This window comes from Melanostigma gelatinosum (genome assembly GCF_949748355.1).
Source record: "Melanostigma gelatinosum genome assembly, chromosome: 8".
Lineage (NCBI taxonomy): Eukaryota > Metazoa > Chordata > Actinopteri > Perciformes > Zoarcidae > Melanostigma > Melanostigma gelatinosum.
The window spans coordinates 2,150,785-2,174,962 of record NC_136641.1 but is presented as its reverse complement, the minus strand read 5'-3'; the positions used below and the strand labels follow the sequence as shown (position 1 = coordinate 2,174,962).

At 39.8% G+C, this 24,178-nt stretch overlaps 1 protein-coding gene across 2 annotated transcripts; it reads left to right on the top strand.

Moving 5' to 3' along the window:
* The first annotated feature begins 75 nt into the window (after positions 1-75).
* On the top strand, positions 76-24,126 carry plod1a (procollagen-lysine, 2-oxoglutarate 5-dioxygenase 1a). 2 transcript variants are annotated; one of them, XM_079273635.1, is made up of 19 exons: positions 76-277; positions 1,993-2,084; positions 2,371-2,504; positions 4,838-5,001; positions 6,089-6,201; positions 6,973-7,036; positions 12,264-12,361; positions 12,948-13,049; positions 13,875-14,006; positions 15,053-15,174; positions 16,624-16,728; positions 16,884-17,009; positions 17,330-17,471; positions 17,701-17,814; positions 18,530-18,595; positions 18,783-18,887; positions 19,183-19,329; positions 20,329-20,454; positions 22,295-24,126. In XM_079273635.1, the coding sequence occupies exons 1-19, from the start codon at positions 187-189 to the stop codon at positions 22,448-22,450; spliced, it is 2,199 nt and encodes a 732-aa protein (XP_079129761.1). In that variant the 5' UTR covers positions 76-186; the 3' UTR covers positions 22,451-24,126. The 2 variants fall into 2 exon arrangements, with proteins under 2 accessions (XP_079129761.1, XP_079129762.1); XM_079273636.1 differs by lacking the exon at positions 20,329-20,454 and adding an exon at positions 19,989-20,114.
* Positions 24,127-24,178: the final 52 nt, after the last annotated feature.

The following is a 24,178-nucleotide window of genomic DNA, read 5'->3' as shown; positions in this document are numbered from 1 at the left end:
GAGGGGGTGGGGGGATACAGGCGGAGCGAGAGAGAGGGGGTGGGGGGATACAGGCGGAGAGAGAGAGGGGGCAGGCAGTGGAGATTGAAGTTTACACAGTCGAGATTCTCTTTCTCGTACGGTTGGAAAAGTGTACAGTTCGGTTTTACACAAGGACTCGTGCAAGTAAACTTTAACTTGTTAAAAATGAGACTTTCACCCTTGCTGTTGTTTCCAGGGATTTTTGTCTGTGCACTTTTCCCTCTAACAAACGGTGAAGAGCAGCGAATCCCAGAAGGTAAGTCAGGAATGCTGCCGGGTACTAACCAACGTTACTAACCAACGTTACTAACCAACGTTACTAACCACCGTGCTATCTGCACACGTCTAACGTCAGCTCATGTGGAAAGTCAACCCAGTCTCAGTTTGCAAAGTTGAGGTCACTCAGCTGGGTTTGGACTGGGGGATACTCATTAGCTCATGTGGTCCCCGGTTGAAGGAAACCCTCACCCTAACGTTACCTCTGGCATGGCCGTGTCTATCCACAGACATGTCTAACATTACAACTTTGCAGTAGACGTCGCAGTGAATAAGCCACATACGGAAAATACAGTTCCACTGAGTACTTTGTGCTTGTGTCCCTTGAAGCATGTGCTGTATAATTATTTACAATTCCCAAAGACATTAACTGACGCTGGGTTTTAACTTGTGTGTTGTTTTTACGATTTAAAAAGACAGCAATGGGAAACCAAAGAGTTTAACATTATGCCAACTCTTTAAACTAGAGACAGCAGCACGGAGGTGCTGAGGAGGACTCAGCCCGCTGACGTGGACGTGGACGGCGGGCTGTCAGCGCTGCTGTTAACACGAGGACATTAGCTAGCTCATGCAATGCTCGTATGCTGTAAAGATGATGTAGAATGTAGTCTGTTAAAGAACAAAACCGATACTTTTGCATATTCCTCCCTAGCACTGCGAAAGCAGATTAGCGGTACCCTATACGGTCTCATATAAAGAATAGAGTATTGAAGAATTCCCTTCACAAAAAGTCAGCCAGATTTGATGAATTGAGATTTGATGAGTCGTTTCCAGAGCAGTCTCTGGAGTTGTATAGACTTGAATGCTAGTATAAATAGGTCAGCACTACAATAAAGAAAAGAACACTTGATACGAGACAACCGTGAAACCGTATCTTGTCTGTTGAAAACTGGTGAACTCTCCGTGTTATTTTATGAAGACGACGTCAGAACTAAATCTGTTCAGTTTAGAATTATGTTTCAGTGTTCCTTTTGATTTAAATGTCCTTCCTTTCCTCAAATGCACTTCTCTTATTAAAGCAACAATGAACCAATGTGCTTGAGATTGTGAGTATATGTACGGTTTATAGTAAACTCACTCTCATGGTTGGACTCAGATTTAGACTAATCAAGAAGCTGTCCATAACGAATCCAGATCTGATGTTGTATTTTATCATAGGTGAGAAAATCACAAAATATATTTCTAAATCATATCAGAAGTAGTGTTTTCTCTAAGATGATGATTGCTGACCTGTGCCGAAAGGGTTATTATCACATTGACCAAAAATATTGTATCATAGTTTGTCTCTGCATTCAGTAACCTACTACAACAATCAAATAATACAATATAAATACTGTCAGTTCTTACCAGGTCCAGCATTTATTTTTGAGCCGGGATAGCTGCAACCCAATATGTTTAATTTATGATGTCATCATCAGATAACTTATATCTGTCATTATCAAGGTTACATAACCATCCACAGCCTGTCACTTTGCTTTTGCTCATTTGATTAGGCCTTATTGTACATTTCCTGGTGACTTTGTACCTGTAATGTACACCACAATGTCAACAAATGTGAACCATGCATTATTATTTATTCTGGCATCTGTCTTTGAATGTGTTCCTATCCACTGGGTTGCTTCATGCTGAAGGCAAAATAAAAAAAGAAGGCTGCGTATTATTTTTCTAAATTCCTCTGTAATTGGTGTCTTCCAGAGAAACTTCTAGTTGTGACTGTTGCAACCAAAGAGACGGATGGCTTCAAGCGCTTCTTTCACTCAGCTAAACATTTCAACTACACTGTCAAGGTAGGAGCCCCTGTGGCAAGTCAAAGTAGCTCTCCTGCTGGCTATGGAAGCCCCTCTATCTATTCTCGACAAGAAAACTAATCCCTATTTTTACTACACATAGTTTTCTCTTTGATATCATCATGCTATCATTGTTTTTACATTTGAGACTGTTTCAATGCATTGGAGTCAAAGAAATAAGCCACTGCTTTTTTTTCACAAATAAAGTGAAACTTAGCAGTTTTCTGAGGATAAACATCTTTAAATTCACATCTTCAAAATGCAGTAAATGTATGTATGTTTTAAGGTTCTTGGTGAGGGTGAGAAATGGAACTCTGGCGACTACATGCCAGCTCCAGGAGGAGGCCAGAAAGTACGACTCCTTAAAGCAGCTCTGGAGGAGATGAAGGATGAGGACAAAATCATCCTCTTCATTGACAGGTAGAGTGTCTTCACCACGGACAAAGCGTCAGATTTGAATGTGATGGCCAGAGTAACATCCTGCTACTATATGGACACTTGTGCTCATTTCAAGGTTCACACTTTCTACTCCAACATCTTTACATGTTTTAATGTTGTGCTCTTTATGTTTCTCATACTGTCTGTCTGAATATTCAGTCTGATTCCCTCAGTCTGAAACACTGTTTCAGCACATCTCAACATCATTTCATTGCTAAGCAACAGCTTGGGTCCATGTTTACTTCCTGTCCACTGATGTCATCCACATCCAACCAGAAACCAACTGGGACACATTTAGAATGTTTATGTTGAGAACTTTGAAAGGATCTTCTTTTTGTCTCGATCACACCCACACAGAAATCCTGACGACTCGTTTAAAGGGCTGAATATGGGCTGTGTGTATTCCTCCATGGATTTATATAGCACATTACAATATAATAATATGACAATGCTGAGCACATTCCAAATGATACCAGATGGGTTTAGATTTGAAATCGTCTGTGTTACTGTGTTAGTTATTCACTCAACAAGTCTTTGCTGCATTGCCACGCAACAGCACAATAAGTACTACACGAATATTTAGTGTAGGGAAGAAAATATAGTACCGGTATTTAGTGACTGAATATGTATTACCTCATCCTGAGTATAGTTCAGTGTCTCTTTCTGTCCCTGAGGAGGCAAAAATCATTCAAAAGAAATTCAATACTTTGGGAAATGTTCTTTCTTTCTGAGAGTGAGATGCTCAGATGGATATCAATGTCATGTCAGAGTGTTAAGTACAGAGCTGGAGCCTAGCCTAGCTTAGCATGAATCGTGGAAGTAAGGGGAAATGGCTAGCCTGGCTCTGTCCAGAGTTTAAAGAAATACTCCTACCATCACCTCTAGCACAGTGTCTGTGGATGTAATGTGAGCAGTTTTGTTCACCAAGAAATACTTCCAATACATAACCCTCCAATACAATCACCATTTGTCTTTGTTACATTTCTGTGTGTGTACAGATGAAACAAACAGATACAACATGTGAATCAGCGAGCTTTAAAGTTGTTGGTAGGTGTATGTTTGAACTTGACAGGCCAGGGTAGAAATAGAAAATAATCTGTCATCTACTTTTTGAATGCAAAAGGCAGGATTTTGGTTTGGATGTGTAAAATCTACTCTTAAATATGGTACGTTAGCACAACATATAACACCCAGACAGGACACATTAAAATGCAATAACATAAAACACAACATATGCTGCATAAAGCACCAGGTAATCGATGTGATGTGCTGAGGTGGCTTACCTAACTAATTCAGATATTTTATGTTAACAGGTATAAAATCTTGTTATAGGGCAGTAGCTAAAAGTAGTGATTCAACGGATGGCTGTGTGTCTAACATTGTGCCACTTAAGCGCTGGACTGCTTTGCTGTGAAAGGACAGCGGGTTCGTTTGCAGCCTGTAATTGCACTTCACAGTTTGACTACTTTGGGAAGCTTTGTCTTGCTTTTGACACTTAGGTGCTCCTTAGTTTGAGCAGCAGGAAGAGTCTGCTGTGCTTCTTTGTAAATGCATCCCTATCTGTTGCTGTTGCAGCTGCAGGCTAGATGTCCCCCCTGCTTCCAGTATTTATGCTAAGCTAGGCTAACCATGTCCAGACTGAAATTCAGATAAATCCATTCCTTCAGTTCACTTCAAAGATTTGTTGTCAATACATACTTATGTTTTCAATAAACATTTGCATTTCCCTCCCAAAGCCCCTTAGTACACACATCAGTCATCCATCTTACCACAGTTCATGATGCTATGCCGTTCGTCTTCAGTTCAGTTTAAGGATCAAACTCTTCAGTGCAATCTAGGCTTTTATACCTTTTGTTTGTATACAGGTTTAATAGCTCAGCAGCCTTCTATTTGCAACGGTTATCACGTAATGGTTGTTGCTGTAGATTGTTCATAGTTCTTCCGTCTTTCAATAAACAGACAGTAGCATACTGTGAGTCACAGCGGAGCGGACAACAGGGCTCTCGGTTACCAGTGAGGGGCTCCACTACTAAAAGCTACTGATTCAGTACAGTTCCCAAATTGTTGAACTATATCTGTAATTCAGCCTTAAAAGTACTGTAATAATAATGGTACATGGGAGCTGCAGTAAAAAGACTGAAACATGTGCACATGCTTTTTGTTCAAGCACCGGTAAACACAACCACTGGCAACTTAGCTCTCCAAATAAAGAATGTTGGCATCTTATAAAGGCAACCCTTCATTTGTTTTAACGATGCCACTGGCTTCACACACTGTGAGCCACACGGGCAGTCAAGTTTTCTATTTTCACACAGCTATGATGTGGTTTTCGCCTCGGGCCCCAAAGAGCTGCTCAAGAAGTTCCAGCAGGCCAGACACACGGTGGTGTTCTCCTCTGAGAGCCTGATCTGGCCCGACAGACACCTGGAGGACAAACACCCCCACGTCGCCGAGGGCAACAGGTTCCTAGGCTCAGGAGGTACGTGCACCAGTCCTGTCAGTCACACAGCTGGGGGAGGCCACATGGCTCTGACATTGTGATGAAATTCATGTTTGGCATCATGTCACTGCCTTCCATACTAGTCTGGTCATAGCTAGTCTAGTAGTGACCATGGCCAGGGAGAGGTGGTGATCAGCTGCTGTTTTGAGCCTACTTTCTTACAAGGTTACGAGGTTCATTTTATTGTCAATGTACAACAGGGTTCAGCTAAAAAAAGAAGATTCACAGAAAAAAACTAAAACAAAACTATATTATATATGGAGGGCAGAGGATGGATTTAGGAGTCTTCTGTATGTCTCTCCAGACAGCAACAGGTTGTGTCTGGTGGGTTTAGCTCTTTGCAGGCACCTCTCATCACTAATATCACTGATGCTCAGTAGATGGTACCAGTGATGTTCTGGGCGGTTAAGAGTTAATTGAGTAAACTGAATACAAAGAGGACATTCTTTGTTTACAAGAAAACATGTAAAGCTGCTGTCGATTCTCAAACAGAGCTATCAGAAACACATTCATATCTTATCCTTCAGTCCACAATTATGAGCAATCAAATGGAAAGAAATGGTCACGTCGGCCTCCCAATTGTAATTCCAAGTTTGAGATATCTGGAATTTGATTCTAAATATTCATGAAAGCACTGATGGTGTTTAAATGAAACGACATGTTTAGCTAGTTCATGGTTAAAATGTAGGCATCCCTCTAGTCTATTTTGACATCTAGCTCATCAAGACTACTTATGACATAAGTGACTTAACATGATGACCCTTACACTATCCTCACACAACTATACACTATGCACATCTCTTAGCACTCTTAACGCCTACCAGCTGCTGGTGTGACTGTAGACTTTAGTCCAGGAAGTAACACGGCCACTTCTCTTTATAGCAGAGAAACAGCAGATCAGCATCAGCAGTCAGCTCTGGGCTGAGGCCATACAAACTGAACCTGGCAGTAGTTATGGCAATTATAAACAGTTGACATGACTGTATCTGAATGTAGGCACAATATGAAAGCGTTTGTATCTATGAATATGGAATACCATTTTTTTTTAACTTCCTGTCTCCCTCAGGTTTCATTGGCTACCTTCCCAACATCAAAGAAATGGTTGCTGACTGGACAGGAGAAGACAATGATAGTGACCAGCTGTTCTTCACCAAGATTTACATTGATCCAGTTAAAAGGGTAAGATGTGCTACAGGTCAGCGTTTATTTTATGGATCTGTAGTTTAATTTATTCCATGCCAAAGTCACATTAAGTACATTCAATACTAGACCTACTACTAATAACAATCATACTAGCTTTCTTTTAACATTGTCATGTAATTCATCTGTGATATTTTATTATGTAATATAAAATCCTAAAATAATGGCCTTAATTTCAGAGAAACCTTTCTGTTCCCTATTATTTCTTTCATCATATTTTAGTGAGAAGCCTCTTTTCTAATTTGCTTTTGATGCAAACTCAACACTTCCTCCATGTTTATCTGATTTGATGAGTTTAGTATCATTTACATTTCCAAAGCACTAATTCTGACAGAAAAAAATATGCCCTGATATTTCCACTTGGCAATTTTCTTTGTGCGCTGTTAATGAGACTCAGCACTTTCTGCAGAGATGTTTCACATTAAAAGCCGTCCAGTAGCTTGGTGAGCTTAACCATGCCTATTCCTGTTAGTCTTTTAATTTGAAACCTCTGCAGGAAGTGTTGTGTTTTACGATGGTAATCTAACAGTAAACAAAAGAATAGACGTGACTGGAATGGAGTGTTTGAGAGCAGTATTAGTGTCAAAAAGAGGATGACATGACTCTGTAGTACTGATGCAATTAGTGCTGCTACTGCTTATACTTATTATTTGATTGTGCCGCCACACCTGGAGCTATTATTTGAGATCCCTTTTTCAATACTGGCTTTAATTTGGGAATTTGTGAGAACAATGTGTGTCCATGTTTCAGAAGTCCACAAATATCACTCTGGACAGCAAATGCAGATTGTTCCAGAACCTTCATGGAGCCCTCGGTGAGTGCCTTGAATTGTGTCTCTTAGCGAGTGAAGTTTATGAAACAAAGACACTGAGACTTCTGAAGCATCCTCCAACACACTGTCTATTTTCTCTCTGCAACTATGCTAGAAATGCTAAGAGCACTCTTCCCATAACACTTTTAGAAAATTGTATGTCTCCTATCTTCCAGAAGGCAAATTCTTCTGTGTGTGCCTCACACCATCGACCACACATTACAGTAACCAGCATCCTGTCCTGCTCATGCTCTCTGGTGGTCCACACTGTATCATCCATTGAGCAGTAATGACTTGAAATACAATTTTTGAACCAATATTAAGATGACACCCACTATTTTCATATGTTGGTGATTAATTTCCTAACTACAATAATTAGTGCTGGGCAAGTTAATGCGTTAATTTAGCGTTAACGCATTCACTAATTAATGCCGACAATTATTTTATCGCGCGTTAACGAATTTTAAAAATGTATTATAATTATAATTTATTTATTTTTTAAATTGAAAGACAAGAGACAATACATATACATAACAAGAGGATGACAAGAACAGTGGGATAAAAGTCAGCAAACATCCTATAGTCAGACTGTCTCATGTTTATTGTTTTGTATTGGAGATATGATGTCCCTTCATTTGTGTCTCAGAGTATGAATGCAGATATCTGAAGGCAACGGGAGAGGATTTTGGTACCGGAGGCGTCGGAGTAGTTTCATGTTTGAGTGGGCTTTGGTTGGTTCAGGTAACCAGGATTTAGCTTTTTATTAATCTCTATAATCAGAAATATTCATATACAATCGGGTCGCACACGTCGTCTCTCAACTGTAACTCCAGTCTCGAGTCAGCAGACACTCAGATCTCCGTGGTCAACTCAGCAGACACTTACATGTTAGTGCACCTATATGCTGAAACTTACGGTAAACGCATTTAAACGGCACAGATCGGGAGCAAGCGAAGGACTTTGAAAGTTAGCGGAAACATTAACGTGAGACAACATCCGGTTTCTTCAGACGAACATCCGGTTTTCAGAATAAGATGCCAACAAAGTATGAATTCTATTCACATTAAGTATAAAACATGCTACCTGCATCTCGTGAACCAAATGTTATTGCCCTTTTGTTCATATAGCAGTACTTTTAAAATAAAAGTGCGCAATACACTACTTTTGAATTCATTATTGAACTTTGCCATAACAATGCGATTAATCGCAAAAGATCCATGCGATTAATCACGATTAATCGCGATTAAATATTTTAATCGCGATTTAAATATTTTAATCGCGATTTAAATATTTTAATCGTGATTTAAATATTTGGATCGCGATTTAAATATTTTGATCTCGATTTAAATATTTGGATCGCGATTTAAATATTTGAATCGCGATTAAATATTCATTTAATATTTCTTTTAAATGTGACAATTTACTCAGGCGGCAACCTCCGGTTCTGAAAAGTGAGGCCAAAGCTGAAGTGTCTTAAAGCTGCATTGTCTCTAATGACCACCAGGGGGCGACTCCTCTGGTTGTATAGAAGTCTATGAGAAAATGACTCTACTTCTCTCTTGATTTATTACCTCAGTAAACATGAGTTTATGGTCTCAATCTCTAGTTTCAAGTCTTCTACAATACATCACAGTGTGTTTTCAGTTCATGAAAGCTGACTGACATTTTGTTTGCCTACAAATGTCCCATTCAGCGTTCGGTTGTATATTTTACTACAAGGTTTTTTTTACATCAAAGAAACACAAATCCTAAACAAGTTAAACAAATAATAAACCATCAACTGGCAAAGAAAGACCAGGAAGAAAAACAAATTCGACATAAATAAATAAATAAATAAATAAGAGAAAAAGAAATGCATCAAAACAACCATGCAACACGCCAACGTTGTCCGACACTCGTGTCAACCATAATTTCAGCCCAACAACAGATATCAAAAAATATATTCGGAGGCTTCTATACAGAGCTTTACTTAAACTTGGATCTAAATTTATACACATGGAGTAGCATCCTGTTTGAAGAGAGTACCTGTCTTACGAGATAATGAGCATCAACAATGAACAGAGTCAGAAGAGCTGTATGAGGTTAGGGAGGGCAAGTCACCAGCCAATTTCCTTGTTCTGACAAATATTTGGTCCATTTTGTCCATCTTACTATGTATGTATCTTTTCTTAGTCTCAGAAAGAAAGTCAGTCTTTCCATATTGTGAATTTCTTTAAGATTTCAGTCCAATTTTCTGCTGAAGGTGGGTCGGTTTGTAGCTTATGAGTATTTTTGCTGTTACCGTTAATATTTTCAGGAGGTATCTGTCATTTCCTGTTATTCCTTCTGGTAGATCGCCCAAATAAAGTGACTTGCATGTGAATAAGATCTGCTGGCCAAGAATATGATGCATAATTCTCCAAATGTTTTGCCAGAATGTTTGTATCTTAGGGGCAGCACTTCGGTCGTACTTAACTCCACCAAAACAAAACCTCTCCTGATCACAGTGCATCCACACAAAGCCTCACAGTCACAGTAGGATCTGATGTACACTAATGATATTAACTACTTTTCTCTGTCAAATGGGGATTTTAAGTGACTGTAATTCCTCAGTCTGACTTTGATGGGATTCAGTCAGCCCTAGAATAAAGAAACAGTACAGAGTGCTCAGTTGAGTATGTTTGTGACAGTAGCACTCACTGTGTCTGTATACCCGCCACTCTGCAGCATGAACATTTCATGTACTGTGATTGTTGCGGTCATTTACTGAGTGAACACTGTCACCCATGTTCTCATTTTAATAATGTTTTGGCTGAATAATTAAAGGAGCAATATACGACATTCTGAACATTAATATCTCATCAAACATCTATAATCTATGTAAAGATATAGTAAGATATCAGAGAATGACGTCTCTCTCTGTGTGTGTGTGTGTGTTTTGTAATCCGAGCTGCTCCTTGCTTTGTTGACATAGCAGGCCGATTACCTGTGTTTTTAGTGCATGTTAGTGCATGCAAGCGTGCCATACTAGTGAGATCTCACTAGCTACAACTCTTTCAGAACTCTTGGGACGATATGAACATTTCTTGTCACAATTATTCTGGCCAAAAAAGTTCTATTGGATAGTGAATCACGATATTTTACCCATAATCATCAAAATATGCTTAAAAAACTCTTTAAATGGCCCTAAAACCTACTGGAATCACTTAACCTTCCATTTATTGAAAAAATAATTGTTTTGATTGCATTCCAGACAGGACACGTCTTTTTTAGTGAACATCTTAAATAAGGAAATCATATATCAGAAGGTCCCCCTGCAAATAACGGAGGAATAAAGAAATGTCTACATTGTATGAGCTATTTCTTTCTAACATGATCATTCCTATGCTTTTTAAATCAGGCTCTATTTTTCACTTCTCTACCTGATATTGAGCTAGACACGTCCTTTAAGTCACTCATGTGACTTTACGATTATCCTGATAAAAACATATCCCGATCTACCTGCTGTGAGTGTTGCCTCATCCCTTTTGGCAACCAGCGGTTAACTTCTTCTCAGGCTCCTGGCTGTTTCTTCCTCTGCCTGCTGAATAATCTGGAGATTGTAGCGCTGAGACGTTGTCACCTTCAAGGTTCCAGAGGGGTTAACAGTTGCAGTGTGTAAGTCAGGGCTGCACGTTTAGACATGAGCTGAACTCTTTGCAGTCTCTGCAGCATTGTTTGAGTTAGAGGAAGGAATTTGTTAGTTCACTGAGAGACGGATGTGACAGCACCAAGAGTCTAGGGGCTCGAATGAACTCCCTGAGGACCGTCTGCTCGCATAAATCCTCCCGTTGTCAGCTCCGCTATTACCTGCTGCTTGCCACGTCTCCAAGTGTAAGAGACAAAAGAAGATTTTACATAAACAGAGATATCTATGATTCAAAATGAAGAACAATGTGAAAAGTGTGTGTTAAATATTGATAGTGGCAGTACTATTGACAAATACATTGTGTAGTACATTTGGCCAAATACACAATCAGAAACACAGATGAATCATTTGTAAACAGAATCCTTCTCTCCTCTATCCTGATTGACAGAACTTGTAACAACACACTACAGTCTCTAATACCACCTCATCATGTAATTACTGACAACATGTAATACATTTCTACTTCATCAGGGATATGAAGTTCACTGGAAACTAGTTAGAAAGTAAGGTGTTGGATATAGAGTTTCTCTCATGTAGAGATTACTGCAGAGCAGCGTCTTAACTGATATGAACAAATGTAAAAAGATGAAAGCTCAAACCTTGACGCTAACAAGCATGTGCACAAGCACCAGGGACAAGACTATACCTGCTTATTTTTCACTTAATTACTTAAATACCTAAACATAATTTAATACAATACAATACATGTTTAGACATTTGTCTAAACATATTGTAATAGGCCATTGAGAGAATACAAAAATTTAAAGAATTCACTGTTTCATTTTGATCTTTTGTTTTGCAAAATTCTTTTGTCTTTTTCTGTTGACTCGAAATGTGCATAATCCTGATGATGTGGGGCATCGTGCTGGTTCCCTCCACAAAAAGCCAACAGCATTCTTCCATTGGATTTTGGATTATTACAGAAAATAATCTCTGTGGCAAACACATGTTTATGAAATTCACAAGTTTTGTTCAGCAAGATAACCTTCACAAATGAACACCACTTTTATGATCTTCATTCATATTTTGACTTCCCATCACCACCACTGAGCTAAAGCAGGACTAGTCGGCCTGATGACATTTAGTCGTCTCATTTAGACACTTGTTAGCAACCGCCTTTTTCAAGATCTGTAAAGGTAAGGGTTATTTACTGGTTATTTACTGATGTATTTTATACCGTAGAACAAAGCATTCAAATCTCTTCAGACCTTATTTACCCTCAAGTACAGTCACTTTGTATTAGGCTCAGGAATAGTGACACTTGATAAAAAAAGATAAAGATAATCCACTGAACTAATTGTCTTTTAAAAATGAATTTTGAGTCAGTATGATTCATACTAGAACACTTAAAATAGACATTGTTATGTTGAAAATATTTGTATTAATTGAGACATGCATTTTGTTTGGTTATTACCACTCACACATGTAATAACCACTGCAATATGTAATAATTATTACAACATGTGGTTAAATCTGAAATTACGTTCAGGCTGTTACAGGCCTTTAATCTCGTCTGTGTGTGTGTGTGTGTGTGTGTGTGTGTGTGTGTGTGTGTGTTTCCAGACGAGGTGGTGCTGAAGTTTGAGGACGGACGGGTACGAGCCAGGAATATGTTGTACGATACGTTGCCTGTCGTCATCCATGGGAACGGACCAACCAAGGTACTGACCTATCACACCAATCTGACCAATCACATGCAACCTTATAAAGCTGACCATCAGGTGTGTTCACACCCAAACCAATACGACACTTTGTTCTTTCCTCATGCGTCACGATTCAAATATGAAAATACATTCTCAACACATCATCATCAGCAATTAGCAGCTGAGCACTTCTGAGATTGAGGACAACAAACTTCAGAGAAGAAAGAATGATGAGCCTGTCAATGTGCTCCTGGTCTCTCTGTTAATCCACGAATAATTGAATTCAAAACTTTGAACTACGACCCCCACTCTCTTTCTAGTGTTGTAGTACACCGTAGCTTGCTGAGCAACCAATCCGTCTGGATAGCTAATTAGTGAGAAAGCACTGTCCCTTGTGTGATTTAGCTGTCCATCACACAGAGGGTCAGAGGCTAAAGGAGCCATTCTGGTCCATCTTTTATTCTTCTTGCCAATAATAATAAAAATCACTTGTGTCCAGTAAGTCAGCCGGTCAAAGTAGCCTACTTGTAAATGTTGTTAAGACTTAAGTACTGGATATTAGACTGAGATGGGATAACTTACGAGAACACATAATTGTTTCCAGCTCCAGATCAACTACCTGGGTAACTACATCCCCGACACGTGGACATTTGAGACAGGATGCACAATGTGTCACGAGGATCTCCACCCACTCTCAGCTCTTCAGGTCAGTTCACAGGCTGATGGTGATCATGTAGGAAATTTGAGTGTAGAACTGTGTGTTAAGAAGTTATAATAGAAGTGTTTAATGATTCATATTTAAGAATTCATAATTAGTCATAATCATAAGTGTTTTGGAAATGCATAATTAGGATAATCTAAAAGTGTTTTAGGATTAGTAGCTAGAAGAGTATCTTAGTAGAATTTGAGACATGAAGCTTTTGCCAAAAGTTGCAAAGTCTTGTCTTTTATATAGAATGTTTATCATAGAAGGGTTAAGCCATAACACACAGTCATTGAATGTATTAAGAGCGAAGGGACAGAGAGACTTTTAGACAGGCGATTACAGAGCACACCAGGGAAAGGGTCCTGGGAGTTAGCCAATAGGAATTGTGATGGACAAAAGGGGAGGGGTTTCGAACTGTATGAGGAATGGATGAAACAAAGTCTTTTTCTCTTCTGGCTCGGGCTAAGCTTCCAGGGTACGCATGTGTTTCCTGAGAAGCTGAGAAGAGTTTTTTGCACGGGGTTAAATAGTTTAATATTCCATAGAAGTAGTGTACTTCACTGTATAATTGTATTTGCTTCAGTAGGATTAAATTCCTTTTAATTGTAAACCAGTTTCGGTAATGTTATTGCGCTGCGGCGCTGCTGAAGACTGCAGCACCGCGTGCGTACAGGCTCGCTCTCACGTGGGGCAGTTCTGGCCTTCACAATCACATCTGCTCTGTATGCAAGATGTACTACTTCATTCCATCAATATCAAGAAATATTTCAGCTGTTCAGGCTTTCTCCTGGAACTCATATGATGCCTGTTTGTTTTTTTCAACAGGAGAGTGAATACCCACTGGTGGTCTTTGGCATCTTCATTCAGCAGCCCACCCCTTTTGTGGCAGTGTTCTTTGAACGCCTACTGAAGCTCCAGTACCCCAAGAACAGACTCAAACTCTTTATCTACAACCAGGTACCAGGAGAACATTTAGTACATCAAGGTTAAGATGTACTTTAAAGTGTCCCACAGACGATCAAAAAAGCTCACGTGATGAATTTACTGATGAGATGTATTTGTATCTACTAAATGAAACTAAACATCCTATCTTAATCTCATCACGATATTTAAGCAGTTCCTGTTAGCTCAGTGTCTATGGTTACTGCACCAAAATCAGCATGTAGAAACAAAGCTTCCTATTGTTACTATATGTTAGCTAAATAAAGGCATGCACAACATGAACATGGCCAACCCTTCACTCCCATTCTAGGCCAGCTAAGGGCCAATCAAACATTTGCTTCTGGTGGTGAAGCAAATTTGGTGAACTTTGACTTGAGAATCATTACTCAGATCTGAACACATGCACATCATACACACACTGCTGGAACCGGTGCCACTCACTCTTTTTTCCCATCGATTTGATTTCAATGCAGCTAATGCAGGATGATGTTCATGGTGCAGATCCACCAAAGTGTAAAATATCAAGGTAAAGCCTAAACTAAATATTTATTTTGGCATTAAGGCTCCACTCATATGTCATGTCTGTGTTTTATCCTGAAAATAACAATATATATAGCATAGCATACCTAGCTCAGACATTTAGTGACTATGTCCAAAGCCTTAAAATATAGAGAATGAAAACCACAGCAAGTTTGAAAGGGTTGAAGCTCCTAAGGGGGTGAACCTGTTGAATGCCTCCATTATGCTCTATTAAACATTAAACATTCAGGAGCTTGTCACCAAAATAACAGCCTCCTGCTATCACACATTACATTACAGTCATTTACAATTCAGATTCTATCACAATTTTGGGGTTTAGACGAGCCGAGCCGGGGATCGAACCGCCGACCGCTCTCCACTTAGCCACCCTTGCCCGGCAGCTCTTGATACTTGATAACACCCTTGATACTTGTCATGTATCGAAAAATCCACTGGTTGTACAAACATGTACCATAAATACTTTTTCCATAGTAACTCAGACGCCTGCTCTTTCTGTCTGTTTACTTCTCCTCTCCCTCCAGGAGGCTCATCATGAGGGTCAGATCAGCTCCTTTCTGAAGGATCATGGAAGCCTTTATCAGGATGTCAAGCTGGTCGGCCCTGAAGAGGAGATGGACCAAGCGGCCTCCCGCAACCTGGGCCTGTGAGTCCCAAGTGGCACTAAAGTTCTAAACAATTTCTCAAGAAACCGAGTTGCACAGAATCAGAGAGTACGCTTTAATGTTGAACTTATTGACCTCAGGTCATGTGATTAAAAACTGACCATCTTCAAGAGGGAGGAAAGGCTTTAACACAGTCGTCATTTGACAACAACAAGTTATGTGTGTTACTTTGATATGCACAAGGTTTACTGTGCAGACCCTGCAGTGTTCTTCCTTTCCTTCATGAGAAGCTGTCTGTGATCACTTCCAGTCAAAGAGCTGTCACCTCGTCTGGATGTTTGAGCTTCACTGTGCAGAATGATTGAAGTGCTCAGTTTGTTCTTACAGCTTTCTGCTGCAGAGGGAACCTTTCTTTATGCTCTCCTTTAGTCTCTGTTGAACACCTGGACGCAGCAGCAGGATTCACACCTAGTTTGGAAGCCAATCACAGACCAATATGCAACTAGATTATGATGTTTTAATACACATTCATAGATTCTGAATATTTCAATGAGGGAGAAGGAGCAGATGTCATGTTAAGAATTTGAATTTGGTATATAGATTTTATGTGGAGAAAGTGTTTTTTACAAAACATGTCTGGAGGAGATCTTTAAAGTCAAACCTCTCTTTTTGTTGAAGGAGATATGAATGATAATGATAATATTGGCTATGGCCATATGTTTGTCATTTCAAAAGAGGATTAAGCTATGTTTGGACACATTTGTGTCTCAGAGTATGAATGCAGATATCTGAAGGCAACGGGAGAGGATTTTGGTACCGGAGGCGTCGGAGTAGTTTCATGTTTGAGTGGGCTTTGGTTGGTTCAGGTAACCAGGATTTAGCTTTTTATTAATCTCTATAAACAGAAATATTCATATACAATCGGGTCGCACACGTCGTCTCTCAACTGTAACTCCAGTCTCGAGTCTCATGTTGCTAATGGGACCGTAAACAAGTCGGCCCAGATATCCGCTGGCTACACCAGAATCCCACAAATATAGTCCCTTGACCCAGAGGCTTACCTGTCGTCACACTCATAGCTGAAGGGTTCTGAGATTGTTTTCTATACAATGAAGAGCTGTCGACCATTAGTTGTAGCGTTTGTATTCTTATCTTTCAGGCTACTGGAATCAAAGGCGTATAACAAATTGTTGTTTTTGCCACACAGTATTACTAAATTCACTCCCAGTGGAGAACAATTCAATTTAGCAAAAATAAGTAAAGAAATGAAAACAAACACTGTATACTGGGATTTCTTAGCAAAAAACAATTACGGTACATAAATCTCAGTTGGACTGTATGAAAAATGTTTGCTTCATGAAAATAGGAGCTTTTGTGCTTTTGACTTGATTTTCAGAGCCAACACGTGTGATGTGAGGTCATATGGTTTATCCAGAGTACCAGCGCTGCTCTTTCGTCTCACACTACAGCCTGTGTTTCCTCTCTTTCAGTGATATGTGCCGGAAGGACAAGAACTGTGACTATTTCTTCATCTTGGACATTGAAGTGGTCCTGGAGAACGAGAACACACTTAAAATTCTTATTGAACAAAACCTGCAAGTATATTTAACAATATTGAATTATTAACATGAATGTAGCTGATGTCTTAGGACTGCTGTGGGAATTTCTATTACACTCATTTATTAGCAGTTTACGTACTGTATTTAGCCAGGTGAAGACATATAGTAACACTCCTTTAATTGTCCATCAGTCCTGTTGTGGCACCGATGATAACTCGCGTTGGTCGACTGTGGAGCAACTTCTGGGGAGCCCTCAGTGCAGACGGCTACTACGCCCGGTCTGAGGACTACGTGGACATAGTCCAAGGACGCAGAGTGTAAGTGGATTTAAAGATTTCAGAGGCACGTTCAGTGACAAACACTTTTATAGACTAGACAGACTGACAGAGCCACAGACTGTAGCACTAGAGGCAACTTTACAGAGCTCTGCCGATATGCATCCAATCACATCAATCCATAGGACCACCAACGTCTGCACACTGCACCTCGCTACAGGGATCACCAATGGTGGGGTGCAGTAGAGAGATGTGTTTTTAATATACAGTATGTGGGAAAGATCACAATTCTAACATCTTATTCCATCTTTTCACTGGGTGTTCGTGAGAGATCCTAGTGTTGGTATCTGTCTTGCTTTTAGTGGGGTGTGGAACGTCCCGTATGTGTCCAGCGTGTACCTGGTGAAGGCAAGCCTCCTCCGATCAGAGCTCTCAGACTACGAGCTGTTTACCTCAAACCTCTTAGACCCTGACATGGCTTACTGCCACAACATCCGCAGCAAGGTCAGTATTAGTACATGCACTGTATGTACTCTACATAAACAAGGAACAAAATAACTGCAGCATAGAAAGAACAAAGTGTCACCTAGTTTAGACTCTTTCCTGTTTTGCGCCTTCTGTTGTTTTGTGTCATAATCTATTTGCTCTTAGATCTAATGGAAAAAACAATGTTTATAACTAAATGTAAAATTGTTCATGAAAATACTTGACCTGTTGTGAATCTTTCCTTCAGGGAATCTTCATGTATGTAACCAACATGCACACTTTCGGTCACATCCTGTCAACAGAAAACTATCAGACGAGCCATCTTCATAATGATCTGTGGCAGATCTTTGAAAACCCAGTGGTGAGACTGAGACTAGCCCCTCATAATATTATAGGATGTGGTGACAGGGTCTGTAAGTGATGCAGAGGGCGTCCCCTTGTGTTGGTTGTTGGTTATTGCCGTGGCAGGAAACACCGACTAACACCGACTGATGAGCTTTCATCAAAGTCTAAGTTTGATTCTTCAGTGTACTGAAGTAAAATAAGAAGTAGAAGTAGTTATGTCTACCCACAAGCACTGAATCAGCCAATAGCTGACATATGCTTCAATATACTGATTAATGCACTCATTTATGTTGACAATATCTACTGAAGCCCTGGGAGGCAAGTGAGAAAGACATTCATGTGATCAGATTCTGAAGTCTGATCGAAACAAAATAAATATATAAATATATATTTTTGTATTATTCTTTTTTGGTCTTCTGAGGATGTCATAATGTTTGTATGTTAACTACATACAGGTTCAAATATTTGTGGTTTTCTGACAATTAATCAAATGAAAAACTTTTTGTTGTCATTTCAAACTCATTGACATTCTTGTTAAGAACTAATCATGTGAACTATATAGATATGGTTAATGTGAACATTCAAAAGAACATCTTTTCAGCAACAGTTGTACTTGTAGTAGTGGCAGTATCATCAGCAGTAGGCTGAACACTAACATGACCAGTGCAATGGTTGTGGTTGTAGCAGCACGATGTAACAATGGCTGACTGTGTGGTGTGTGTTTCTTTCAGGACTGGCAGGAGCGCTACATTCATGAGAACTACACTCGCATCATGAAAGATAAGCTGATTGAAACTGTGAGTTGCAGCACAAGTTGACATGATGACCCATGGAACACATGTGTGTTTCTAATGAATACTCTCACTGTAGTGGACTGCACATCACCGAATAAAGAATAAAGAAAGACATTAATGGATGCTATGTATTAACGTGCGGCTGTATGGATATGTAATTGGACTCAGTGCCCTGTCCTCTATCCCCCAGCCTTGTCCTGATGTCTACTGGTTCCCAATTTTCTCTGATGTTGCTTGTAACCACATTGTTGAAGAAATGGAACATAATGGGAGGTGGTCAGGAGGAGCCAATACGGTATGTTATTTTATGGGTGTGTCTTTGTTTGATTTGATCAGAGCAGGGATTCTAAAGATTCTAGATGAATATTTCTCATCGTCAGTACTAACAATAAAAATACAGGAACTATGGTGAGAAACTGTTGATCCACAATCACATCTCATCATTGCTTCTTTGTTAGTCAGTATAATTCCTTATTTGTCTAATGAGTCGCTGTTAGCATTATCTGCCATCTGCTGTAATTTGCAACGAATATCTCAAGTCTTCTTAATGTTGAGGTTTTTCTAAAAGGATTTATTTTTTGATTTGTCAGGACAAAAGAATCCAAGGAGGCTATGAGAACGTCCCCACGATCGATATCCACATGAATCAGATCAACTTTGAGAAGGAATGGCAGAAGTTCTTACTGGAGTATATAGCACCAATAACAGAGAAGATGTACCCTGGTTACTACACCAAGGTAAGACTGTAGTTATTGTACTGAATTTCCCAGAGTGCACCTGTGAGTCCAATAGTGTAGCAAGGTGAGAGGAGATATTTTGTTGTCTATGTTGTGCGTGAGTCAAAATGAACTACAGTGTTCATGGTAATGTAAACAGTGTGGCTCTCTGATGTGTTTGAATAGAGCAGTGGAGCTCTTTGGCCTAAGATATGTCACACTTTGATACACACACACAATACTTGACAGTTGATCAGTTGGTTTGAGTCTGAACACAAGAGAAAAATATAGAATATCATCCGACTTGTTTAAGAATAGAAATGTTACCAGCTTTTATGACTTTTACAACGTACTATATCACTTTTTGATCGAATGAAGCATAACGGGGTCATTTAGTGATTGAGGCGTGACTCTTGGCATTGTGGTGCTGAAATGACTGCTTTTAAGAATGATCAGATTTTTAAGAATGATCAGATGATTGACAGAAAAGCAAATTTGATAATTGATTCTTCATTCAACATTTGTAGGACAAAAGGAGCAGTGTAAAGATGTTAACACACAATTAATGATACGATATATTGACTGAATAATGTATCGGAGGATTGAACGTGACTGTACCCATCAGCAGCTCCCTCACTGGTTCCTGTGCTGCTGCTGTCTAACATGTCTTCTCTCATCAGTGCTCCAGTCCCTTGAACTTTGTGGTGAGGTACAAACCTGACGAGCAGCCCCTGCTTGTCCCTCACCATGACGCCTCCACATTCACTATTAACGTAGCTCTCAACAGCAAAGACGTGGACTACCAGGTAAATGGGGAGGAGCTGGCAGGTAGTAGAGGCGACAGGATGTGAAGATGCGGGCGATCTCCACTTCTCTCTCTGCTTCTCCTCTCCATCTCTGGAAGTGAATGCTGGACTGGGAACCGAGCTGATGCTTTTCTATATTGAGCAGGAGCTGCACATGTGTTCCCACTCTGTCTGCGAGTGCTTGCATGACTCCTCTCTGTCTGTGTGTTTGCAGGCTCAGTTTGAATTGGCCTTTGTAGTTAGATATAAGCCAGATGAGCAGCCGTCTTTGAGACCACACCATGACGCCTCCACATTCACTATAAACATTGCACTCAATCAACTGGGCGCTGATTACCAGGTGAGTGTTTAGAGGTTGGTAGAAATCTGACCATTCCAACGGGTGGTTCATAGTTACTACATCTTAAAAGAACAGCTAGAAATATTAGACAACGCCTGGCAAACTTAGAACCTTAATCTGAATTAAACTGACAATTATGTCAGTGGATGCAAACATAGGCAGGATATGAAACCGTAATTTACAAAACGATTTGAGCCGTTCCTTCTTGCCTAATTCCACAGGATGATCCCATTAACATTTAGAATCTCATTTACAAGGAGGTCAGGTTGGGTTAGGGTTAGTTTCACACACGCACCACATAAAAGCACAGATAACAGCCTGAGAAAACAAAACGGCAAGAAGTTAAAGACAACATCAAAACATTGAATCAAGTTGTCATTCAGTGTCAGGACCAGTACATTCAGTGGCCAGATGATCCTTAATCCTCCAAAAAACTTTGTAAGCACTTTCAACAGAGACGGTTTGAGGAATGATGAACATTACTCGTCCGTATGACCAAAGGTGTTATGAAGAAAACTAACTTTCCCATACAAACTGCAATGATGTGTGTGAAAACCCCAATCAGACACAAATCGTCAATCACTTGATATACTGAATCGAACGTTTTCATTTCAACTCTCATGGATATATATCAAATATCACCACAATCAATTGCTGATCAAAGCGGCGATTGAATACATTTTTTCCCTGCAGCAAAATAATTGCAGTATAGAACATATTTAAAAGAAACTTAACTGAGATGCATACAGATTATTAATATTAATTGTAAATAAAATAGGACAAGCTAGAATATAAACCATCAACTTGGAGACTTTGAGTTCTACCACTCTATAGTTTTCAAACCATTGAACATTTTTGGAAGACATTAGTTAGCCAGGTCAAGGAATAATGCAGCACACTAATCTTTCGAGTCAATTGCACGTATAATGTCTTTTTATAATACTGTAGTTGTATTTGAATATCGGAATGGGACAGTTATGAATCAGGAATGTGTCCCAGTAAAATCACAGTGAATGCTGGTAATATAATGTAGAAGACAGCAATGAACATGGTCATCAGAATAGTTCTTTTAATCATATGGTAAGACCATACAGGGTGCACATAGAGGGGAAGAAACAGGAGGTCAACAGGGGCCCCAGGCTTCATGTTGGCCCCTGTGTCAGGATGAAGGTGAACAGAGAGTAGCCCAAACAGTACAGTGTAGCCATGCAGGTTTGATTAAGATTGGTGCTGAATCATATCATTGAAAATGAATGCCGTCATATTTCTGGCATGAACATCTTCGTCCCTGATCTTTCAAACTTTCCGTTTGTGTCATTTCTGTTTGAGTCCGTCTTCTTTGCATGAAGCTGAGGCTAGGAGCCTCCTTTTTATTTTTGCATCCATGTTTTCCTACATCTTCAATATACTGGAGGAGTTATTCAGCCATTAGTCCACATTACTATTGCTTTATGCTACATGAATTTACAGCTTCTATCCTCGATGTGTGATGATATAGTATGCTGTGTGTTAGTCCGACGAGGCTTGAACGTAACATTTTTGAAGTACAATATATATGATATTTAACCGTAGATAATAATTTTACAACTAATAATAACAGAATATTGATATATGTTGAATTTGGATCTGGAGTTGAAATAGCAGGTTCTGTGGTTGTCGATTAACAAATACATTTTCACATTCATTAGAATTTTAATTTTGTGTCCTGGTGTTTAGTATTACCTTATCCTAAAACTGCAGATCCATTTCTTTCGATTGTATATTGCTCATGAGTAGTAGTTCTAGTTCAGCTGGAGTGTTGATGTGTCAGAGGATGATGTGTGTTGTGCTGTGACTGCAGGGAGGTGGATGCAGGTTCCTCCGCTATGACTGCTCCGTTCAGGCTCCTCGTAAAGGCTGGACCATCTTGCACCCGGGCCGCCTCACTCACTACCACGAAGGCCTGCCCACCACCGCCGGCGTGCGGTACATCGCAGTGTCATTTGTGGATCCCTGAACTCCCAAAGACGGCACATAGCGCCGGCTAGTCCACACCAAACAGGACACACACAATGGCCGCCTCCTTCAGCTTCACAGCTGCTCTCTATTTTCTGACTCGGAGCAGGTGACCGTTGCTCTTTTTCATGAGTTAATTTGCTTGTTTCTGTCTTACTTAAAGAATTATATTCAACTTATTAGCAGTAGAATATCAGTGCGCTATGATAAACAGAAAAACACCGGCGCATAATCGAACAACAACATATCATGTTGTCATCAAGTTAGAGGAGAACTGGGTCAAAAGTATCACTTTCAAGCCTTCACAAATATTTGTGACCATCATGTGTCATCTTTCAAATACAGTTGTGTTTTCCGACCTGCTATGCATTATGGGTACAAGTCCCGGGGGCCTCAGATCTCTGAGGGTTTGAGAGGCTCAGGTTAACTATGTGTTAGTTGGTTCATCATATTGTGACTAACTGGTTTGGGAATGTGCACCACTTCATCACAATACCAGCTGATATGATACGACGGTGATTCTTGTGAAGGGGTCCATAAGGTGTGAAGTTAGAGAGAAGTGGTCTGACCAGACCTCTGCAGCCCGCTGCTCATCTCTGCTGCTCCGGGCTGCATTCACTGTATTTTATTACACCTCGTCTCTCAAGGATTTCAAATGGGATTTAACTTTTTAGGACTAACACTGTTATTTTAATTGGATTATTTTCCTCCTTCGGTAGCTCTACTAGCCTCAGTAGTCCACCTGCTCATCTTATTACCCAAACTCCTTGTTCTGGATGTGTTACTTTAGTCCCAGTTCTAAACTAACTTGTTGGCATTTGTTTTTTGTCTCTGAATAACAAAGTGCTTCGTCCTCCTGTTGTAAATATGTTGCAACACAAGTTCTCTTAGATCTATGTTCTCTGTGCAACAGTATTCATTTACAAACTGCCCTTCAGGCATATGTTGTAGAATACATTGAATATCGAAAGGAAGCCATATTATATCAAGACATGTTTTAACAGAGTGTGCAGGGCAGTAAACAAGAGGTTATGTGATTACATTATGGGAAGTGTAGGATACAGTGTTTAGGAGCTTAACTGTAATCAGTGTGGGCTGCTTCAGCTCTGACAGAGGTTGTATTACCAGCTGCACCAGGGCCAGCACTCTCACCTAATCTTAAGGCTCTGTCTCAAAGAGAGACTTCATCATTCCACATAGAGCCACTGGTTTAAGCTGAGGGCTCCTGGTTGGTCTGGAGTTACGGTGTGGATCACAAATACAGTGGATCCAGTTGGGCCTTGAGCTGGACTTCTCTCAGGAAATCACCAGGAGTTCAGTTTAGCTTTCCTAGAAATATTTGTGAAAATTTGGTCAAATTGTACTTAACACTAACTGCCTTTTTCTGTATCCAAAGCAACTATTTTCTAACTCTTATCTTGAACAGACACTCCAAAGCCTGTTACACCTCTTATTTATTTTGTGTATATTTTATTTGATAAAAGACACCCTGAATTTTTTTTGATTTGCGATAGAACTATTTTTGTGAGATTTCCTACTGGAATCAGAGCTGTAATGCGCTCTCACTGATGGTCAGCTGAGTTTGTAAATGTGAAACATACTCAGTAGTCATGTAATAACACTCACTGTGCTTTGAACACAACTTGAATAAAGCCATGAACTAAAGTGTGAAATGTGATTAAACTACAGTCACCTGTCATGTTTTTATCTGAAATAAACTTCAGGTATG

Bases quoted from the DNA above. Each gene is read 5' to 3' on its own strand.
- plod1a (XM_079273635.1), top strand. From the start codon at position 187: ATGAGACTTTCACCCTTGCTGTTGTTTCCAGGGATTTTTGTCTGTGCA. The intron at 5,002-6,088 runs GTACGTGCACCA...TGTCTCCCTCAG, and splicing joins CAGGTTCCTAGGCTCAGGAG to GTTTCATTGGCTACCTTCCC. The intron at 19,330-20,328 runs GTAAGACTGTAG...GTGTGTTTGCAG, and splicing joins ACCCTGGTTACTACACCAAG to GCTCAGTTTGAATTGGCCTT.